Here is an 18,221-nt window from a genome sequence, read left to right as displayed (position 1 = left end):
GCAGTGAGGGGTTCAATACGCACTATCAATGACTCCCCCGTCCCCTCCCTTGTCCGGTCCATTTGGGAACATGTTTGGTAAACATGTTTTATTTCGCTTGTTTCATATGATTTAATTAATTAATTGAGGGCGCCACCAGAGGGCGCCCCCACCACATTTGCGCCCTAGGCGATAGCCCAGTTCGCCTATGCCGATCGCCGGCCCTGCACGCACAAAGCAAGCATGCACGCAAGCACGCAAGGATGCACATACTTACACACACAGACACACACTAACAAATCCATCATTAAGTCAAACTAATGTCAAACGTTTTGTCTTGATTACAAAACGTATTCGTTTGTTCGATTCATTGATGATAACATTTAACAACTTATCGTTTCGATTTGTTGTGGGTTCAAAAAAAGACTAGTTTAAGGCACACTTGTAATTATGTTGATGGATACTGACACCTAGCGATAAGAAATAATACATGCACTTAGGTTGTATTCAATGAGTTGCTACAACATAAGAATGATCATATGAAGAAAACAATCAATAATATGAATAATACATATATAATATATACATGAATAAAATAAACAGCCTAAATATTAATAATATAGCACAACACCAAAGTACTACCACTTTTTATTTCTTAAATCCAGATTGATTTCCCAAAGTGCTGAATGAATGTACATGAATGGAAATCATATAAAGGAAGTTACTTTTTTTTAATTACTTTTTATTTAAAGGTAACTACATTGGGTGGCTGTAGGTACACGCCCCCCTCCCCGTGACAGTGGGAACGAATCTAAATAAATAAATAAAAACAACACGGAAGTTAGGCACAACTCTAGTCAACACAAGAAAGGCCGAGACGGAAAAACGGTAAGCTTTCCACGTCGTCCTCAGGAAAAACATTGGTCGTTTGTCGTTCAATATATCATTTAATCCGTGACATCGTGAACGTCGAAAGTTGAGGCCGAAACTTTTCCCGGAAATGTCACGTCTCGTAAACGCGAAAGAAAAATTAAAGATAAGGAAGTTGGTGTTAGCATTGTCCTGCTAGCCGTGTTGTTGAGGCTCTCCGGAGATCAGGGGAAACGGCTTCCGCTCCACCGCCTGCCGTCCACACTCCCGACACCTTCGGAAAAATAGAAAGTGACTCCAGTGATCGTTTTAATCAACGCTTTGTCAAAATCGATCCCAATCAATGGGAATAGTTGACTTTATCGTCAATCGCTGAAGGTTTTATCTCGGAGACGCGGGGCTGTCTTGCGTCATTGGTATGGACGGGGATTACGGGGCAGGAACTAGTACAGTGTAAACATTGTGTTCCAGACCATAATAAGCCTCCATCGACTTGATATCGATGGATTCTGAGAAATCGCTCTCACTGTTTTCACAGTGCTCATCTGATAATCAGCTAACATGCTAATACTTTGAGGTTGGCTGTCGACCAGTTCTTGGCACTTCTGTTAAGCTGTATCGCCTTTCCTCTGCTCGCCTCACAGGAGAAGTCGTCTTCGGGAATCAGGCCTGCTAAGGATGGAAGATTGAAGATGGAAGAGAGAATGAATCCGTTTTAATTTATGTATTTATTGTTCATGTTCATTGACATTTTAACGGCTAATCTTCTACTACAATGAGTGTCTCATACAACCTATGTAACCTCATAGTGCTCTGCCTCATAGGTTTGTGAAATATATCCTCTTTCTCTCTTCATATACATGTTTTCATTTAAATTACATTACAGTTGTTCATTTGTAATTTGTTCTGCTTATTAATTGACAGCAGGCAGCAATTTCAAACCCACCTCCTCTTCTGGTAAGGAGACCATTTACATTTAAGTGTGTGTGTGTGTGTGTGTGTGTGTGTGTGTGTGTGTGTGTGTGTGTGTGTGTGTGTGTGTGTACATTATGAATACAAATAAATACACCCCATATAGACTAATTGTGTTTTATCCGATTAACCTTTCCTGTTACTATTTCCCTCACTATACCTCTCAGCTCGATGTGGTCGTGCCCCACAAATACTGGATGGTAAGCAGGGGGATATCACAAGCTCGTCCTACCATAACTGGTCCTACCGCTTCGGTTCCATCTATGACTGCTGGATCATCCGAGGGAACGAGGACGAGCCCATCGTTCTCAGGTATGGAGGCGTTTCGGGGTGCTATCCTCTTTTTCTCAATGGTTTCTCTTACCTTGCTTGTGATTCTTGAGTTGACTAAACTATAGATTTTGTGTTTTATTTATCGTGTTATCTTCAACCTAATCCTTATTCAAGTGTCCTTCCCTGGGTCTACGTTGGCTTACCCACAGTAAATATGACCTGTTTGAGTCAAGCGTTTGTATATACTCCTCAGTGATGGTCAATTCTGATATCTATTGCAATTGAACTTGTTGTACTTCCTCTGGCAAAAGGCACACCTTTAGACTCTAGATCACAAACGTTGCACCTTCTTTGAAAGTAGGCCTTCTCTTTTACCTGGCAACTTATCAAGCTTAGTGACTCATCTGATTTGAATGCCCCGCCTCCAGTTCGCCCTACTTTTGTTTTCCTTGCGTTTTTGTCCTAAACAATTTTAGCTAAACATAGACTTGGGCGGTATCACGGTATGCCAGCCTATTAAGAAATACCGATGGTATGATTAGGTGTAATGGGTTTGCCGACATTTGGTGGCTGCCACGGGTAGGCGGAGGTCACTGCGTTCCACAAGTTTTATAATAACGACCAACTTGCCAGATCATGGAAACTGAAAGGGACATTTATAGCAGCATTGCTATACATCACACACAAATTGTCCTTTTTTCTAGTTGGGAAGATACAGATGTTCACAGTCCAAATGACTGAACATCTGCCTAGAGACGTGATCATGACGTTGAGCGTTCTCACTCAAATCTGGACCAATCTCACAAAGAATTGTCCACATCAGTCCGTTCAAAATGAGGTTCCGGGTTTGACATGTTTTGTGTGTGTGTGTGTGTGTGTGTGTGTGTGTGTGACGTCCCTCCCCTCCTCCCACACACAGCTTCTCCCAGTTCTCGACACGCTGCAAGAAGGAATGGGTGTCCCTGAAGTCGTCGTCGTCGGGCCGCGAGCCGGTGGTCCTCTGCGGCCCCACGTTGCCCGACGCCATCGAGTTCCCCGGGGGCAACGTCACGGTGATGCACCACTTCCTGCCCCACCTGTTTCCTGTGTCGTCCTTCCTGCTGACCTACAGCAGAGGTGTGATCACGCGATGCATGTGGTTGTTGTTGTTGTGGTTAACATTTCCTGCAAGTCAATTTGTGTTCACGTATACTTGAGATTTAAGACTAGTTTATGTGTATGCGTGGGATAACAGGTGTACATTTTATTTTTTATTTTTATTGTGTAGTTGATGTAGTGTCGATTTTTGAATATTAGATTGTATAGCGCTGGAGTTGGTTAAGTTATTCAGTAGCACTTGAACATGGAAAATTGGTTTTGGTCCTTTCAGCTTGAAGTGGCTGGAGGTAAGATTTAAGGGCTGTCATCTGAGTGCAATTTGTTAGAAATGCCAAGGAATCCACCAGCTATTACTGAGAGAAATGCTCTGTGGGAATATACGCCCCGGGCTCATTTCTTTTCCCTGATTGGTTTCGGGGAATCCATCTTGCCCTGTCCCTGACGGGGCAAGATGACCCACGCAGAGATGCCCGGGTTATTTTTATCTTTGCGGGTCGTTAATCTTCAAAATCTTGCTCACTTCTGCTCTTTTTTTTTTTCTGCTGTGTAACATCTCTATAATCTTGACTACAGCACTTTTTCTATATTTTTTTTGGGGGCGTATTTTGTCAGTAATTATATCTCGCCCTCCAGACAGCGCCGTGTGCCCGCTGACCTCCTTTGAGTGCGCCAGCGGCCGCTGCCTCCCCCTGTCCTGGCGCTGCAACGGCCGGGTGGAGTGTCTGGGGGAGGGGCTCGGCGCCGACGAGCGGGGCTGTGACGGCGAGGAGGAGGAGGAGGAGGAGGAGGCGGAGGAGGAGGAGGAGGAGGAGGCCAAGCCCCCGCAGGGAGGAGGAGGAGGAGGAGGAGCCGAGAGAAACGCCACCTCCACGCGGCGCCAGCCCCAGACGACGGTGGGCCGCGACGAGGAGGACCTGTGGTCCCAGCTGATGGAGAAGGAGGGCTACGACGGCCGGGAGGAGTACCAGCCCTGGGCGGAGCCCAGGCCCGCCCCTCCCCCCTCCGGGAGGCAGCCCAACGCCACCCGGCCCCCCCCCCTCCGCGGCGGAGGATTGGCCCTGTGGGGGGGTCCTGCAGACCTTCTACGGGACCTTTGCCCCGCCTTTCAACCGCGGGGCCCCGATGTTGTGCGTGTGGACGGTGGACCCCCAGGACCCCCGGCCCTTGAAGCTGGACCTCCAGCAGCTGGAGCTGGGCCCCAAGGACAGGCTGGTCATCTACAACCGCCAGGAGGGCTCCGGAGAGGTCATCAAAATCGTACGTGTGTGTGTGTCATTCAATGAAATGCTAGTTTCTTCAAATGTTCCCCAGCATCACAGTCTGCTGCTGCTGTCCTACCGTACTCCTAGACCCTTAGAAGCTCTTGACAAGAGCGTCGTTTGAGGGTATGATCGACCCCCCCCCCCCGTACAGGTGACCAGCAGCTCCAACTACAAGTCGGTGCAGGTGGAGTCGCGGACGGGCCTGCTGTCGCTCTCCTACCACACCATGGCCGGCTCCCCGGGCCGCGGCTTCAACGCCACCTTCCGCGTGGGCGGCTACTGCCCGCCGTGGGAGCAGCGCTGCGGGGGGTCGGCGGGGGGCTGCTTCACCCGCGAGCAGCGCTGCGACGGCCGCTGGGACTGCCCCGAGACGGGGCGCGACGAGGCGGGCTGCCGGGGCTGCGGCCGCGAGCAGTTTGCGTGCGGGGGCGGAGCCGGGCAGCGGACGGCGGTGCCGTCGTCGGGCCGCATGATGGGGCGTCCCGTGTGCTACCCGGCCGGGGAGAGGTGCAACTACCAGCTGTACTGCGCCGACGGCAGCGACGAGAGGGACTGCACCGTGTGCCAGCCCGGGACCTTCCACTGCGACAGCGACCGGTACGCACCGCTTCAGCGCTGTTTTTATATGTATATATATATATATATATATATATATATATATATATATATATATATATATATATATATATATATATATATATATATATATATATATATATATATATATATATATATATATATGTAGAGACAGACATTTTAATAATTAATAAGTAACGCAATTTACAAATAATGTGTTACTTATTATATGGACTCATCATTATTTGTTAGCGCAGACGCACACACGTACATACACTCCTGTGAAACGCAAATGCTGAAATGGCAAGAGAGCATGAAAGCACAAAGTATGCACACACAAATAGTTTGTTTGTACATTAATAGATGGATCTTTCTTTACCTCACGGGGAGATCCAGTGCTAGGCAGCTGCTGAGTATTAAAGCTGGGGTGGGCAATCAGGAGAAACCGGCCAGAGTACGCTACATTTTGAAACATCCAACCCCTACAGTCCTGTGTCCCGAGCCAAAACATGGGACTAGGGCGCTCGCCAGGTAGAGCGCATACCATTAAGGCTTGTTCCTGACCACAGCGACCCGGGTTCGATTCCTGCCTGTGCAGGTCCGCATGTCCTCTCCTTCCCATACCTTCCTGTCCATCTCACTCTGTAATGAAGCATAAAAAAATATAAATGCAAAAAAATAAACATGGGACTAGCTTGCTAGCGTCAGCCTTAGGTCGGCCTAGCCTTGTGGAGCCCCCGGTCCCACACTGGTGTGTGTGTGTGTGTGTGTGTGCGCGTGTGCACGTGCCCTACTATATTCCCACCGTTATTCCAGCATATTCCCACCTAGTGCCTCCCCCTCCTGACCCAAGGTGTGTGTTTGAGAGCTGGCGCTGCGACGGCCAGGTGGACTGCAAGGACGGCACGGACGAGCTCAACTGCACCGTGGTCCTGCCCCGCAAGGTCATCACCGCTGCGACCGTGGGCAGCCTGGTGTGCGGCCTGCTGCTGGTCATCGCCATGGCGTGCACCTGCAAACTCTACTCCCTCAGGACCCGCGAGTACAGGTAGGCCGACCCCCGCAGATCAAAATGTCCTCTGTTTTTTATCAACAGTAAGAATGATGTGAGGTTAGTTTGGGAAAGTTCAACGATGACTGAAAATGATCTTTAGACGAGGCTCGTGTTAAAAGACGTTCTGAGTCACACCTCAACCAGGCACGGGGGTTGCTGTGTTCTGATAGGCTTGAATACATTTTATTTATTTTCTGTCTGATTCTGAAGGCTACGCGGTGCTCTCTTGATTTGTGTATTGATAAAAAAACGACGACTAAAGAAGTCGTGCAGAGCTGTGTTCATTTATTATGTTTTTTTGGTGACTACTCCAGTTTTGATTGGATTCTTTGATTGTTCTCAGCCTGGCTTTGGATAAAAGTGTTTATATGACTCAAAGTTTTCTGCTTCCTGCGTGCGCCGCACACTGGCCCTGGAGGCTGACGCAGGACAGGGAGAGAGACGGTACATACACGGTCGTGACGGCTGAGGGAGAACGTCCACCTGCTCTGTTGTGTGGAGCAGTGTCAGAAGCGGTGATGCAGCAGCCGCCCTCAGAGAGAGTACATTTCGCGTGGGTGCTGCTCAGCGATCTCGCCTCCCTCGCGTTCCGTTTGCCCGTGTGTTCTTGCACTGCGCTTGTTGCTAAGCTACAGACCCGGTTTATCATTCAGTCCATCTCTGCTACAGAGAGCAACTTCCACAATCTTCTATCACGTGTGCTAGGCTGACGCTACATGGTGGAACCATTTGCATTAGGATGAGCGGTAGAACAGGTTCTCTTAATATCCATGTTTCTTGAGGCGCTGTTCAAATTGTAATTCCGCCCTGGAAAACGATGCATGTTTTCAACAGCCATGCGTTACCTTCCATTTATTTTATTTTTATTTGAAACAGCTGAGCAAAGCTCATGGCCCTCGGGATTTAGCCATGAGCTTTGCTCAGCTGTGTCCTTGTTTCAGTCTAGTTGTCAATTGTACTTTAATTGCTTTTTTATGGCCGATACTTTGGGCTGTAAGGAAACACATGGTAACTTGCACAGAAACTGACTGGTCACCGCTCATTAACCATGACCAATGACTCGTCACTTGAGGCTGTGAAATGATAATGTAGTAAAAGAAGATGCGTGTGTCTTGATTTAACAGCATATTCTCGGTATTCTGTTTCTCCTTCACAAAGTGTTGCACTGAACATGTGATCGGCCACTAATTCCCTGCTCCCTGTTTGGGGTCTGTTTCGCTGCAGCATGTTCGCTCCAATCAGCCGCCAGGAGGCGGAGCTCATCCAGCAGCAGGCCCCGCCCTCCTATGGTCAGCTGATCGCCCAGGGCGTCATCCCGCCAGTGGAGGACTTCCCCACAGAGAACCCCAATGAGGTGAGAGACGGTTTATGGGTCACTTTTACAAATAAACAACAGGGGAAGGTAACAAGTAACAAGTTTGAAGCGTTTCCAATCCTTTACTTCAGGGCTCCACCTCGGGACAGACGCTTCACTAAAGTGAACACTTCTGTAATGAATCCTCAGAGCAATACACACGATAAGTACTGTGTATGTTTTCCTGGAAGGGGAACCATCACTCCATCAATCTAGACGCTTAAGTTCGATGCTCTGCGAGAATAAGTAATCATTCTTCTCATAAGAACCAAAGTATGGCGTTATTTTGGACACAATTCACCAGGGTGGACACCAGGACACCAGTGTGATTGAGGGAATGTACAGTGGCTGTAATGCAAATAGACCCAACACAAGCTCATTTATCTCCTTAATCGTCAAATCCCACCGGCGGGCAAGTTTTAGTTACACCACCCCTTCCCCCCAACATGCTGGGTAAATTTTCGACATCATAAGGTTGAGTGATATAGTCATGTCATACTCCGCTTGGAAGCTTAGAATCTCAGGAATGTCATCCAATGTCAACCATTCGGTGGAATAAATATGTTTAGCCGATATAGATCATATATATCCTAGTGTCTTGGGTCAAAATAGCCCCCCTCACTCTCCCCCTTCCTTGGTGCATTCTTACTTTATCGTCGTTGTGGATATCCTTAGCAATGTGTATATGCACAAGCCATCTTATACAAAGCAGCCAAAAAATAGAAAACCGAAACTCTGCAATGTTTTTTTGTAGAAAACTGCGATTTAAGGTTTGAATTCCGCTATTGTCGTCTGATTCATGGAATCCACTGTGTTCGCCAGGGTCTCACGATGACGTAGAGCCCTCACACATGTCTGTAAGACCAATACGTCCTTGTAAACAAACCTTACAAGCCAATGAGGCGATCGCTATCAAAACGGGGCATGTATGCTTTGATTGACAGCTACACTAGCAGACAGCAAGGGTCGAGGACGGGCCTTAGATATCCTAATGGCCAATGAAAAGACCTTTCTGACGATATCCAACATGTCAAACACCGTCTCACGTGTGGTTGAGAAAACAAATGCTCAACCACAAAAGGGAGGGAGGGAGGGAATCATGTAAATAATTATTTTTGTTTATTTGTACATTGTTATTGTAATTGTACTTTTTTTTTTATTTGTACATAGTAATTTATATTATTTTTACTATTTCAGTTTTGGTGTTTATGCCATTGCAGTTTTCCCTTTTTAAGTAAAAATAATAGCCATAACACTTTGTTTTAGCTTTTTTTTGGGCAAGATTGCATAGGCGGAATAGCTAAAAATTGGATTTGTGTGTGATTTTGTCTCATTACATATCAGAACATCTGGTATGCTATTTAAATGGTTCACAAGAAAGCCCAGAGGGTAACCTTTCATTTGAATCCAAGATTATGTTTCCACATGTTTGGGTTCACTTTTGTTTACAGTATGCATTTTGGATAGCCAAAGGTATTTTTTTGGAGTCTCCAAAAGGACCCTGACCAAAACGAATGGACATATCATTACATAAAAGGAGCTGGAGACTTGCTCTGCTTTTACACACAGCATCACAAGACCTAGGGCTAGGGCTCAGTAGTGTTTCTAAGGGATGTGGAGTTACCCAGGGTACTACAATCAGCTTGGTTTTAGAGGTGTGTGTAACTGGCTGGAAGGAAAAACAATATTGTAGCCTTCCCAGCACTATGTCAGTACATGATACAGTTATTCTGATAATGTTATACAATTCTACAGGTTCTCAGCTTTCCAAAGAGACCAAGCATGTGATTAGAGGTCATACTATGAAGGAGCGGTGCTCTCTAGAGTAGGCGCAGTGCAAAAACTAAAAAATGGCCAAAAATGGCCCGAAGACTTAGTGGTTAAGGAAACCGGCTGCAAATACACCAAACGACAAAGGAAGTGTTTCAAGAGAACCCTTAATAGGAGTGAACCAGACTGCGCACTGTTTCACTGCTTGTGACTCATGATGTTATCGAGGTCGTCTATCCATCACTGGGGTGGGGGGGGTTGAGCTATGTTGGGGCTTTTGGTTTGTTTTAACATCGATGGCATGACTCAGATGTTATGCATTACTTTTCAGTGTCCCCGGGAAAGATTTCTGTTTGTTTGGTGTAATGGAGCACGCTTTATGGAATATGGTGTCTGCATTCTGTTGTTTTGCGCGTTTTCTAAATGCAGCGCATGTGTTGTCAAATTGATGACGTCCTTAATTAGCCTTTTTGAGATATTGCGTCTACAACAGATGACTCCCTAATGCAGAAAAAGCACACAATAGTTAGAAAATGTACCTATACCTTAATGTCTGCCTACACCAGTTCCTCCAGTTGAGTGAGCCTAGAATTCAGTTTCACCCAACCTTCACAGATAACACCATTTAACAGAAGCTAGATAACCAAACCTGAATTAATAAAACATGGATTTTCACCACACTATTTGCATTAGTGTTTTCCGATATGGTGCGTTGCGATATCTGGGACACTGTAGATAACTGTCCCTTATTCGGGCTATGTTGTCGACACAATGGTGACCATTCATTCAGTTGAAGTTATGAGATAAGCCGTCAATATGAAAATGGTCAATGTGCCTCAAAGGTGTTGTGTCCCAGCGGGTCTCACAGCTACACTACTTTTATTAGCTGGTGAAGACACCCAGGGTGGGGACGTGGAGGGAGGGGGGTGGGGATTACCTGTCTTACACAAAGCCTGCGTTGTCTGGGATAAGCCCCCAGCAACGACTGCTCCTGCTGTCTGTGGATCAGCGGTGAAACACTGGCTGGAAGCGTTGGTTCTTTGATGCTGTCCTCTTTTGCTCATTCTTGGCGGTTTCAATGTATCGGTTATAACCGAACCCTAAAGTTTTGTTTTCAAAAAGGGTTTTAATCGGTCCTATATGTTATATTGAGCAATTATTAAAAGCATGCACAATCAAGGTGCACTTAAAAACACAATATTTGCACACCGATGCAAGATAATCCTGTGTGTTTTAAACAATGCGGTGAGGAATGGGTAGAGGATCAGTCCAGCGTGTGTGGACATCACCCTGCTCTCCTCCTGACGCCTCTCCTCCTCCTCCTCCTCCTCCTCCAGGCCACCTCCCTCTCCCTGCGGGGGATCCTCCAGCTGCTGCGGCAGGACACGGCCGCCTCCCCCCGCCGCCGCCGCCGCCCGCGCTTCATCCGCCGCGCCGTCCGTCGCCTGAGGAGGTGGGGCTTCCTCCCACGCACCCCCTCCAGGCCCGCCCACGCCGCCGGCTCCGCGTCCTCCGGTCAGCCGCCCCAGGCGGACGGCACCTCCTCCTCCTCCTCCGCCGTCGGGGCGCCTCCCCCGGCGTCGACCACCGGCGTCTCCCTGGCGGTAGAGGCCGTCAACCAGCCCGTGCCGCACAAGCTGGGCCTGTTGGCGCAGGCCACGCCCTCTTCCCCGGCCCTGGCCACCTCCCCGGCGTTCCCCATGTTCTCCCCCGCCTCCGCGCCTTCCCCGCCGCCCCCTCCCTACGCCCCTCCGGCGCCTGACGCGGCGGCCGCCCGCACGCCCCCCTGCCTCGCCACCGCGCCCAGCAGCCCCTCCCTGGCGTCCATCTTCCAGTCGCTGGGCCAGAGGATCTCACTGTTCAGGCCCTCCCCGTCCTTCTCCTCGTCCTTCTCCTCGTCCAACTCCATGCCCCTGTCGGCGTCGCCCTCCTTCTCCACCACCTCCTGCTCCTCCTCCGCCTCGGACGACGAGGTGCTGCTGATCCCGCTGTCGGAGGACGCCGTCTCCGAGGACGACGTGCCCATGCTGACGTGAACCGGCGCCTAGATGCTCGGTGGCGCCCCCTCCTGTTCACCTTGTTTTAATTTTTAACTTTATAACCACGCCCATCTGACAAGCCACAAGCCAATCAAAACCCAGCCAATCAAAACCCAGCCATTCCCTTCCCCCCCCAACCCACCAACCCCCCGGGGTCTCCCACCACAGTAACGCCGGGACACCGGCCGCTCCGTTGGGTCTATCTCTGTCTTCGTGTTTTTGGTTTCGAACTCAAACGCAGGATGCGGTGGCCACCATGGGCAGGTCTAGTGCCTTTTTTGAAAAAATAGTTTTTATTTTTTAAAACGGCTTTGTGCTAGATTCAGCGACGCGTGACTTCTTATATTCGGGGACTAGGTCGACCTGTTTTCTTTTGTTTTAATCTCTAAAGTATTTGTGTGAGATACAGTTGGCCTGGCTGACGTGTGAGAGGGAGCCTGTGTGTCCGGGTTCTGCTTCGAATGAGCACTTAACCCCGCCGAGCTGTCTTTGTTATTTTTATTTTGAAGAAGGTTGAATTTTTTTTTGCACAGAATAATAACAGACCCTACTTGCTTGCTGTGGCTACTGTCAAAATAAATATTAGTAGTCATTGTTTTAGAAGACGCCATACAAGGGTCTTTGATTGACTAGTGAGGAAATGCATATTTACAAACGCACGTGCAGTTTGGTGTTGGGGGAGAATATCTGTAGTCGGTGGAGTATGTTCATAGACTCGCTCCTGCTTATTTCCACATCACCTTGTATCACACGTGTGGTCAGAAATGAAATCAATATTCCGTATTTAAGTGCCTTTACCACAAACCTTTCCCCGGCAGCAATCCGAGAAACAACCGAAACAACGGGGCACGATAAACAATCTGTGCCGCCCAAAGAAACAGGAGCACAATAGATGTTGTACACACCACCACTCCACACAGCGCAAGGCTACGCCGAAAAAGAAATCCACGCATGTCTATATCGCTATGGCTACTAGCAATAAAATGTTCCTGTTTTCTAGGTTCAGGCGGGCTGTTTCGCGGGCACCATTGCGCACCGCGGCTCCGCTAGGAGCCCTGCAATCAAGAGCTTTTCTGTCAGAATGTATGCATGTGGTTTTTTGTCAGAGCTAGACTAGAAGTGTCAAAGGACTTCAGGAAGGTCTGGACAAAACGGCCGCCCGGTGACGCCGAAGGTGTGGGAGTTTGATCGAGCCGCTAACTTGAATTGTCGACCCAGAAGAAGAGGAAACGATCGCTTCCCGTCATGTTTTTTGGATTCTACAATGACGACGAGTGAACCAACTTGTAATGTGCCATTTGTTTCTGGAATCCATTTTAATTGTTTTCACCCCTCGTTTAAATTTTTGGGCGAGTCATCAGTTCTTAAAATGTTGCTTTATTGAATGTATCGGCCTCTGAGAGACGTACTATTTGGACTGTTGTTTAAACTTGTAATATTGTAGGCCTAAGCTAGGACGTGATGTTTATGAATCACTAGGGTCAAATTCACTGTACATAAGTAAAATGTGGCTCAGATTAAAAATATTTTGCACTTTTACTTGTTGTCCCATCCCTTGTGTTGCGTTTTAAGATTGTATATTTGAGGTGTCTTGACTGCACAGGTGAGAGGTCAGGCACGAGTGAGAAGGAAGTGAACATTTTGTAGTCCATCGTTATCTTTGGGAGTGACCAGGAAGTGAAAATGAATGTAATGTAACAATTTTAAATTTGTACCAAGCACGCATGCATTCAAAATATGGATATGCAGACATTTTGAGATGAAAAAGTATAAAGGGATTGTCCCTGACCAAGACGCCTGTTCCCTAAGAACTGAATAAAAGCGTATGCTAAATATAAATGTTAATCTGGAGGCTGAGAATGATCACACAATAAGAAAAATAATTTTGGCACATAAAGACTAAAGATAAAATACACACTAAAGATCAAATTAGCATCTGAAGTGAGCCCACCGGAAACATATTTGGTCCAATGTGGCCAGCATGCTGTAAGTACATTCCAACTACAGGACCCACAAGTGGGTTGCAACAGTGGTACATCAGGTGGGTCGTGTTTTGGCCACAAACAATGCTATTTACATTTTCATTGGACGATTGGTATGATTTGTATTACAGAGGCATGGTAGAAGAACAGGAATACTGCATTGCTGAACAATATACATAGTGATGGATCATTTGTGAAGGATTGGATTTGGAATTAAAGGTAGGAAAGGAAAGAGAGGAGGACGCTCCCTCAAAAGGGTAGAGTAGAAAAATGTTCACCTGTAACCAAATCATTCAGTGACAGCTGCTCATCATCACCTCGTTAAGCACTGGTGGGTCAGCTGGGGGCTGGCAACATTTAAAATCCCTCCACAAAGCTTTGGTCTGCAGTGGAAACGTCCCATTGTAATTATGACAGCAATGCTCTTTACATGGTAAGGAAAGTGGTCATTTTTTGCAGTGTTATTTCAAAAATTCTTAGAGGAGTTCTTTGCTTCAATATTGGTTGTCTTATCTGTTTTAGGGTCTTCCTCCAAGCTATCCTGCTTTGGGACATCGAATGTAGCCCTATTAAAGAAGGTATGTAGTTTAAAATGGACTTGTTTTACTTAACAAAATGGATTACGCGTAATGGTTTAATTGAGTGCTGGTGGCTCCTTCTGTAGGGTTTGCCCCACAGTATAAAGGTGGGTATTCTCAAGATCCGTGGGGTGCCCAACCCAAACAGCAGATGTACCCCAGCTATGAAACCTCTGGCTCCATGTCTGGACCCGGTGCACAGGGTTTGTCCCCTGGGGCGCTACCTTCTCCTCCCCCTGCAGGATTCAGCGGAGGCTACTCTTCCCCAACAGGCTCATCTCAAGGTAACTTCAGCTTTTATAAAAACATTCACCATGGAGGGTGGTATTTAAAAAGTTTTAAAACCTCACTCACTCGGGGGGTTTGAGAATCACTTGCACTGAAATGGGTGAAAATGCGGTCTGTTCTCTGCTTGTTTGCTACTGGAAGGCTCCTGGGCTATTCCTCCGCGCATGTTCTCTGGTGGGCCAAGAGCTGCTTCTGACAGTAACGCTGGCCCAAAGGGACAAATGGCTGGCCCCAGTAGTGCACCCCCACCTGGACCAGAGTTCGTCCCGGGAGAGCTGCTCAACATCGAGAGCACAGTGGAGGATGGACGCTATGAGTCTGAGACCCAGGAACGCGGTGTAGCGCCACCCCCGTCGTATGAACCTGCTGCAGGACCGGCTGAGTCCTTTCCCAGCCCTGGAGCCTTTATGCCGCAGGCTTCATTAGGGTATTTCTACCCGTACGATGCGATGTTCATCACTGGCCAGTATCCACCAGGAACCTACACCCAGTCCAGCAGTAGTGTTGAGCGTGGCAGAGATGACTGGCAGGAGAACCACTACATCGGATATGACTACCCCGCCGAGGAACAGGAACAGGCACAGCAGATGCAGAGTTACTCACGCGACTCGGGTCAGAGCTACCAGCCGGCTGAGCCAGAAGGACCTGAAAAAGGCCAGGATGTGGAGCGGCAGTTCCAGGCCTATGGTGGTCAATGGGTAGGCTGAGACCACCAGATGTGGAGCCTGGCTGGGACAATGGGATTCCATGTAGAGTTCAAGAGCTACAGCAACAGTCTTTCTCCGAAGATGCAATGTCATTCTGGTGGGGAAACTTCATACATGTGATTGGATGGTCAATAAAGTTACAAATTCTACTTCAGAGGGTCTCTTTTAAAAACATATTGAATGTTATTTTTGTGCTGCCAACTACAATCTTATGCCTCGCTATATGCACATTTTACGGGGGCTTCGAATTATAATATGGTGGCTAATATTACTACACTTTTTCCATCTGGATTCCACTTGGGTTCTGGATTGTCGGTGCCGTTAAAGTAGCATTTATAATCGTTTACTACTTTAACGGCACCGACATTCCAAAACCCAAGTGCAATCTAGATGGAAAAAGTATGTAGTTCAAAACGTGAGCAGCTTTTACTTCGCCACCTACAGAATTTATGTACAATCATTCAAAAACCCCATGTTATTTCCCATAGACATTTGATCGATGTTACCAGGAGCCTCGGAGGCGGGACTTATTCTTCAGAGGTCTATAGGTCCATGCCATGGACCTATAAAAGGCCTCCCAGGAGCAGTGCATACTTCCGCAAGAGAGCAACATCAAGGAGAAGCTTGCTTCCGTATCATGGGAGCCTAGCCACGCCCTAGTGCATGACGTGCGGATGTAGAAATATTCTCGTTATCTTTATTGTAGCATCATAAGCGAGAGGTCTGAGCAAGCACAGTCGCAGTGTTTACCGACCATGGAAGTAAACAAGTAATACTGAAACTGAATCTCAAACTGGATCCTGAAATGTATTTAGCATGAAATATTGTACAGGGAGAGGGCAGAGAGGTGTGCAGGAAGACAACAGCTGGAGTATGATGGATAGGGATCTGAATGAAAGAAATACAATTGAGATTTTTTTTATTTCAACAGAGGAAATCAGGACTACTATATGTAAATAAGATTAAAGATGTCTTTGTAGTATAACTGATAACTTTAAATGGCAGGTGTACATTGCTTTTGATGGAGCCATGTTATATTAATAATAAAATGCATTTTATTTTCAGGCTACTTAAAGCACTAACACTTGCACAAAATCAAAACAGAGCAAAGATAAATACAAAGGAATAAAAACAAGATTTGTTTCACTACAACTCCCATGAATCGAGGGACCCGTCAACAGCCCGCTAAAACAACTGCAATACCAGCCTTGGCTGCTGAGTACTGGTGGATTGCGGAAGTATGCACTGCTCCTGGGGGCATGCTTTGGTGTTGCTAAGCCAAATCTTGGGGCCTCTACGAATAGTCAAATCTAACCTTTATGCCTCCTTTCCTTAACCTTTGTGGAAAACTTCATCGGGTGAAAGAGATGAAAAGGTGCTTCCTTTCGAACATAGGAAAAGACAGCACTGTTTAAAATGAATTAGACTACACTTTTCCTAACCGACATCGTTGCGCGACGGCAGTATTGCTGACCTACAGTTTTCCGAAGTTGGACTGAAACAAGTGCCCTTTCGATCCATGCGTAATTGTCGTATTGATTTCACCAGGTTGTCGCCAACAGTGAGAATCACTTAGGTCGGACTTAGCCAACGGGAATATTTTCGGCCACTTGAATCCCAATTCACATGTGTAAAAAAAGAGGCTCAACTTATGTTGATGTTGAAAATAAAGATCCCATGGCATGCCACCAGGTGTAGTGTGATAAGCCGTTACAAGCCGTTTTGGAAATCTGCCCCTTATGACATCACAAGTGGGCGTGTCCACCTAGATGTGTGAAGGATAGATGAGCAACGTTTGCTACAGTCCACTGGGTAGGCTGGTAGACTGATCTATCCAGCACACATCTAGGTGGACACGCCCACCTGTGATGTCATAAGGGGCAGATTTCCAAAACGGCGTGTAACGGCTAATCACACCACACCTGGTGGCATGCCATGGGACCTTAACTGCCCCCAGTAGTCTTTCTGGACCAAAAGTCATATCCTGATATCTTCAAGCAGAATGTCGATATAAGATAAATATCGATTTGTTGACTCAATAACATAGTTGCCGTTACCGCGCTCCAACTCGTCATTCTACATCAGTGGCGCCACTGTGCCGCGGTGTGCCCGGTTCGAAACTGCTGTTATTTGGAAAAAATGTGCTGTACTTTCAACTGGAATTAAACTATATCGATGTTGACGATAGCGTCTCGTTCTATATCTCGTTTGAAAAAAAAAATCGATATATTTCAAATATCGATATATCACCCAACCATAGACTATTATCTCCTATCCTTTCGTTAACCCATTCAGACCGGATCACGCATCTGTGCGTGTTTACCTTTAATGGTAAACACGCACAGATGCGCAATCCGGTCCTAACCCATTTGTACCGGCTGCGCGGAGCAACATTGTATCTACTAGATACAATGTTGCTCCGCGCAGCCGGTACAAATGGGTTAAGGTTGGTCAGGAGTAACCTATGCTAAAGGATGAATCGAGGCTCCTTTCCTAAGCATTTTTAGAATTCGAATCACCTTTCCTCCAAGTACTTCCGGGTCATCTCCTAAGGAAAGGAAATTTCCTATGCAAAAAAGAGAATTCGTAGAGGCCCTTGGTTTTGCTATAGCTACATCAAGGCACACAGTGACTCATCAGAGGGGGCCGACCTCTGGGAGGGTTCAGTGCGGACCACCTGTGCCTCATCAGAGGGGGCAGACCTCTGGGAGGGTTCAGTGCGGACCCCCTGGGCCTCATCAGAGGGGGCCGACCTCTGGGAGGGTTCAGGGATGACCCCCTGGGCCTCATCAGAGGGGGCAGACCTCTGGGAGGATTCAGGGATGACCCCCTGGGCCTCATCAGAGGGGGCAGACCTCAGCTCCTTGATGACAAAGTTTTCGATTATATCCTTTGAGGATTTCCTCTCCTTCTTACAGATGGGACAGTTCTCTTTCCCAGCTTGCACCCAGAAGTCCTGGAGACAGCTGGTACAGAAGCTGTGGTTACAGCCCAGAGACACCGGGTCCTCGACGATCTCAGTGCACATGCTGCAAGTCGGGCAACTCTTGAGCTGAGGGGTTTTCTCTGCCATTTTAGCGGAGGTCTAAAGTCTCTATCCAAAGCAACCCTGTGCAACACGGACAACCGGTCGGACAGGAAGTCTCTTCGGATGCCTTCCTGAGTTCTGAACTCTTGGTTAATAAAGTCCAGAGGTGTGGTCTGTACCCTCCAGATTCAGGAGGTCTAGAAAAGAGAAACATATCAACTGTTATTTTTGTCGGGTTATCCACAAGTTTCCAACTTCACTTCCGGTTAGTAACCAGCGGTTACTACGAGATTGATGTAAAAAATCGCTGTCTGTCATTCATTCATCCATTACAATGTGGGAACACAACCTCACCGAGTTAAAAAACGGCAATATAATTACTCCATTGCCC

The 18,221-nt window shown here is 47.3% G+C and overlaps 1 protein-coding gene across 1 annotated transcript; it reads left to right on the top strand.

Moving 5' to 3' along the window:
* The first annotated feature begins 813 nt into the window (after positions 1-813).
* On the top strand, positions 814-12,786 carry lrp10 (low density lipoprotein receptor-related protein 10). Its single transcript, XM_079757601.1, is given in 11 exon segments — positions 814-867; positions 1,494-1,673; positions 1,774-1,806; positions 1,989-2,133; positions 3,014-3,210; positions 3,826-4,220; positions 4,222-4,449; positions 4,606-5,051; positions 5,884-6,078; positions 7,309-7,438; positions 10,546-12,786. Coding segments are annotated over 10 exon segments (2,517 nt in total). The 5' UTR covers positions 814-867; positions 1,494-1,624; the 3' UTR covers positions 11,245-12,786.
* Positions 12,787-18,221: the final 5,435 nt, after the last annotated feature.

The sequence above is a fragment of the Pollachius pollachius genome (genome assembly GCF_949987615.1).
Source record: "Pollachius pollachius genome assembly, chromosome: 20".
In the NCBI taxonomy this organism is placed as follows: Eukaryota; Metazoa; Chordata; class Actinopteri; order Gadiformes; family Gadidae; genus Pollachius; species Pollachius pollachius.
Note: the sequence above shows the minus strand (reverse complement) of the source record. Positions and strands in the feature narration are given on the sequence as shown.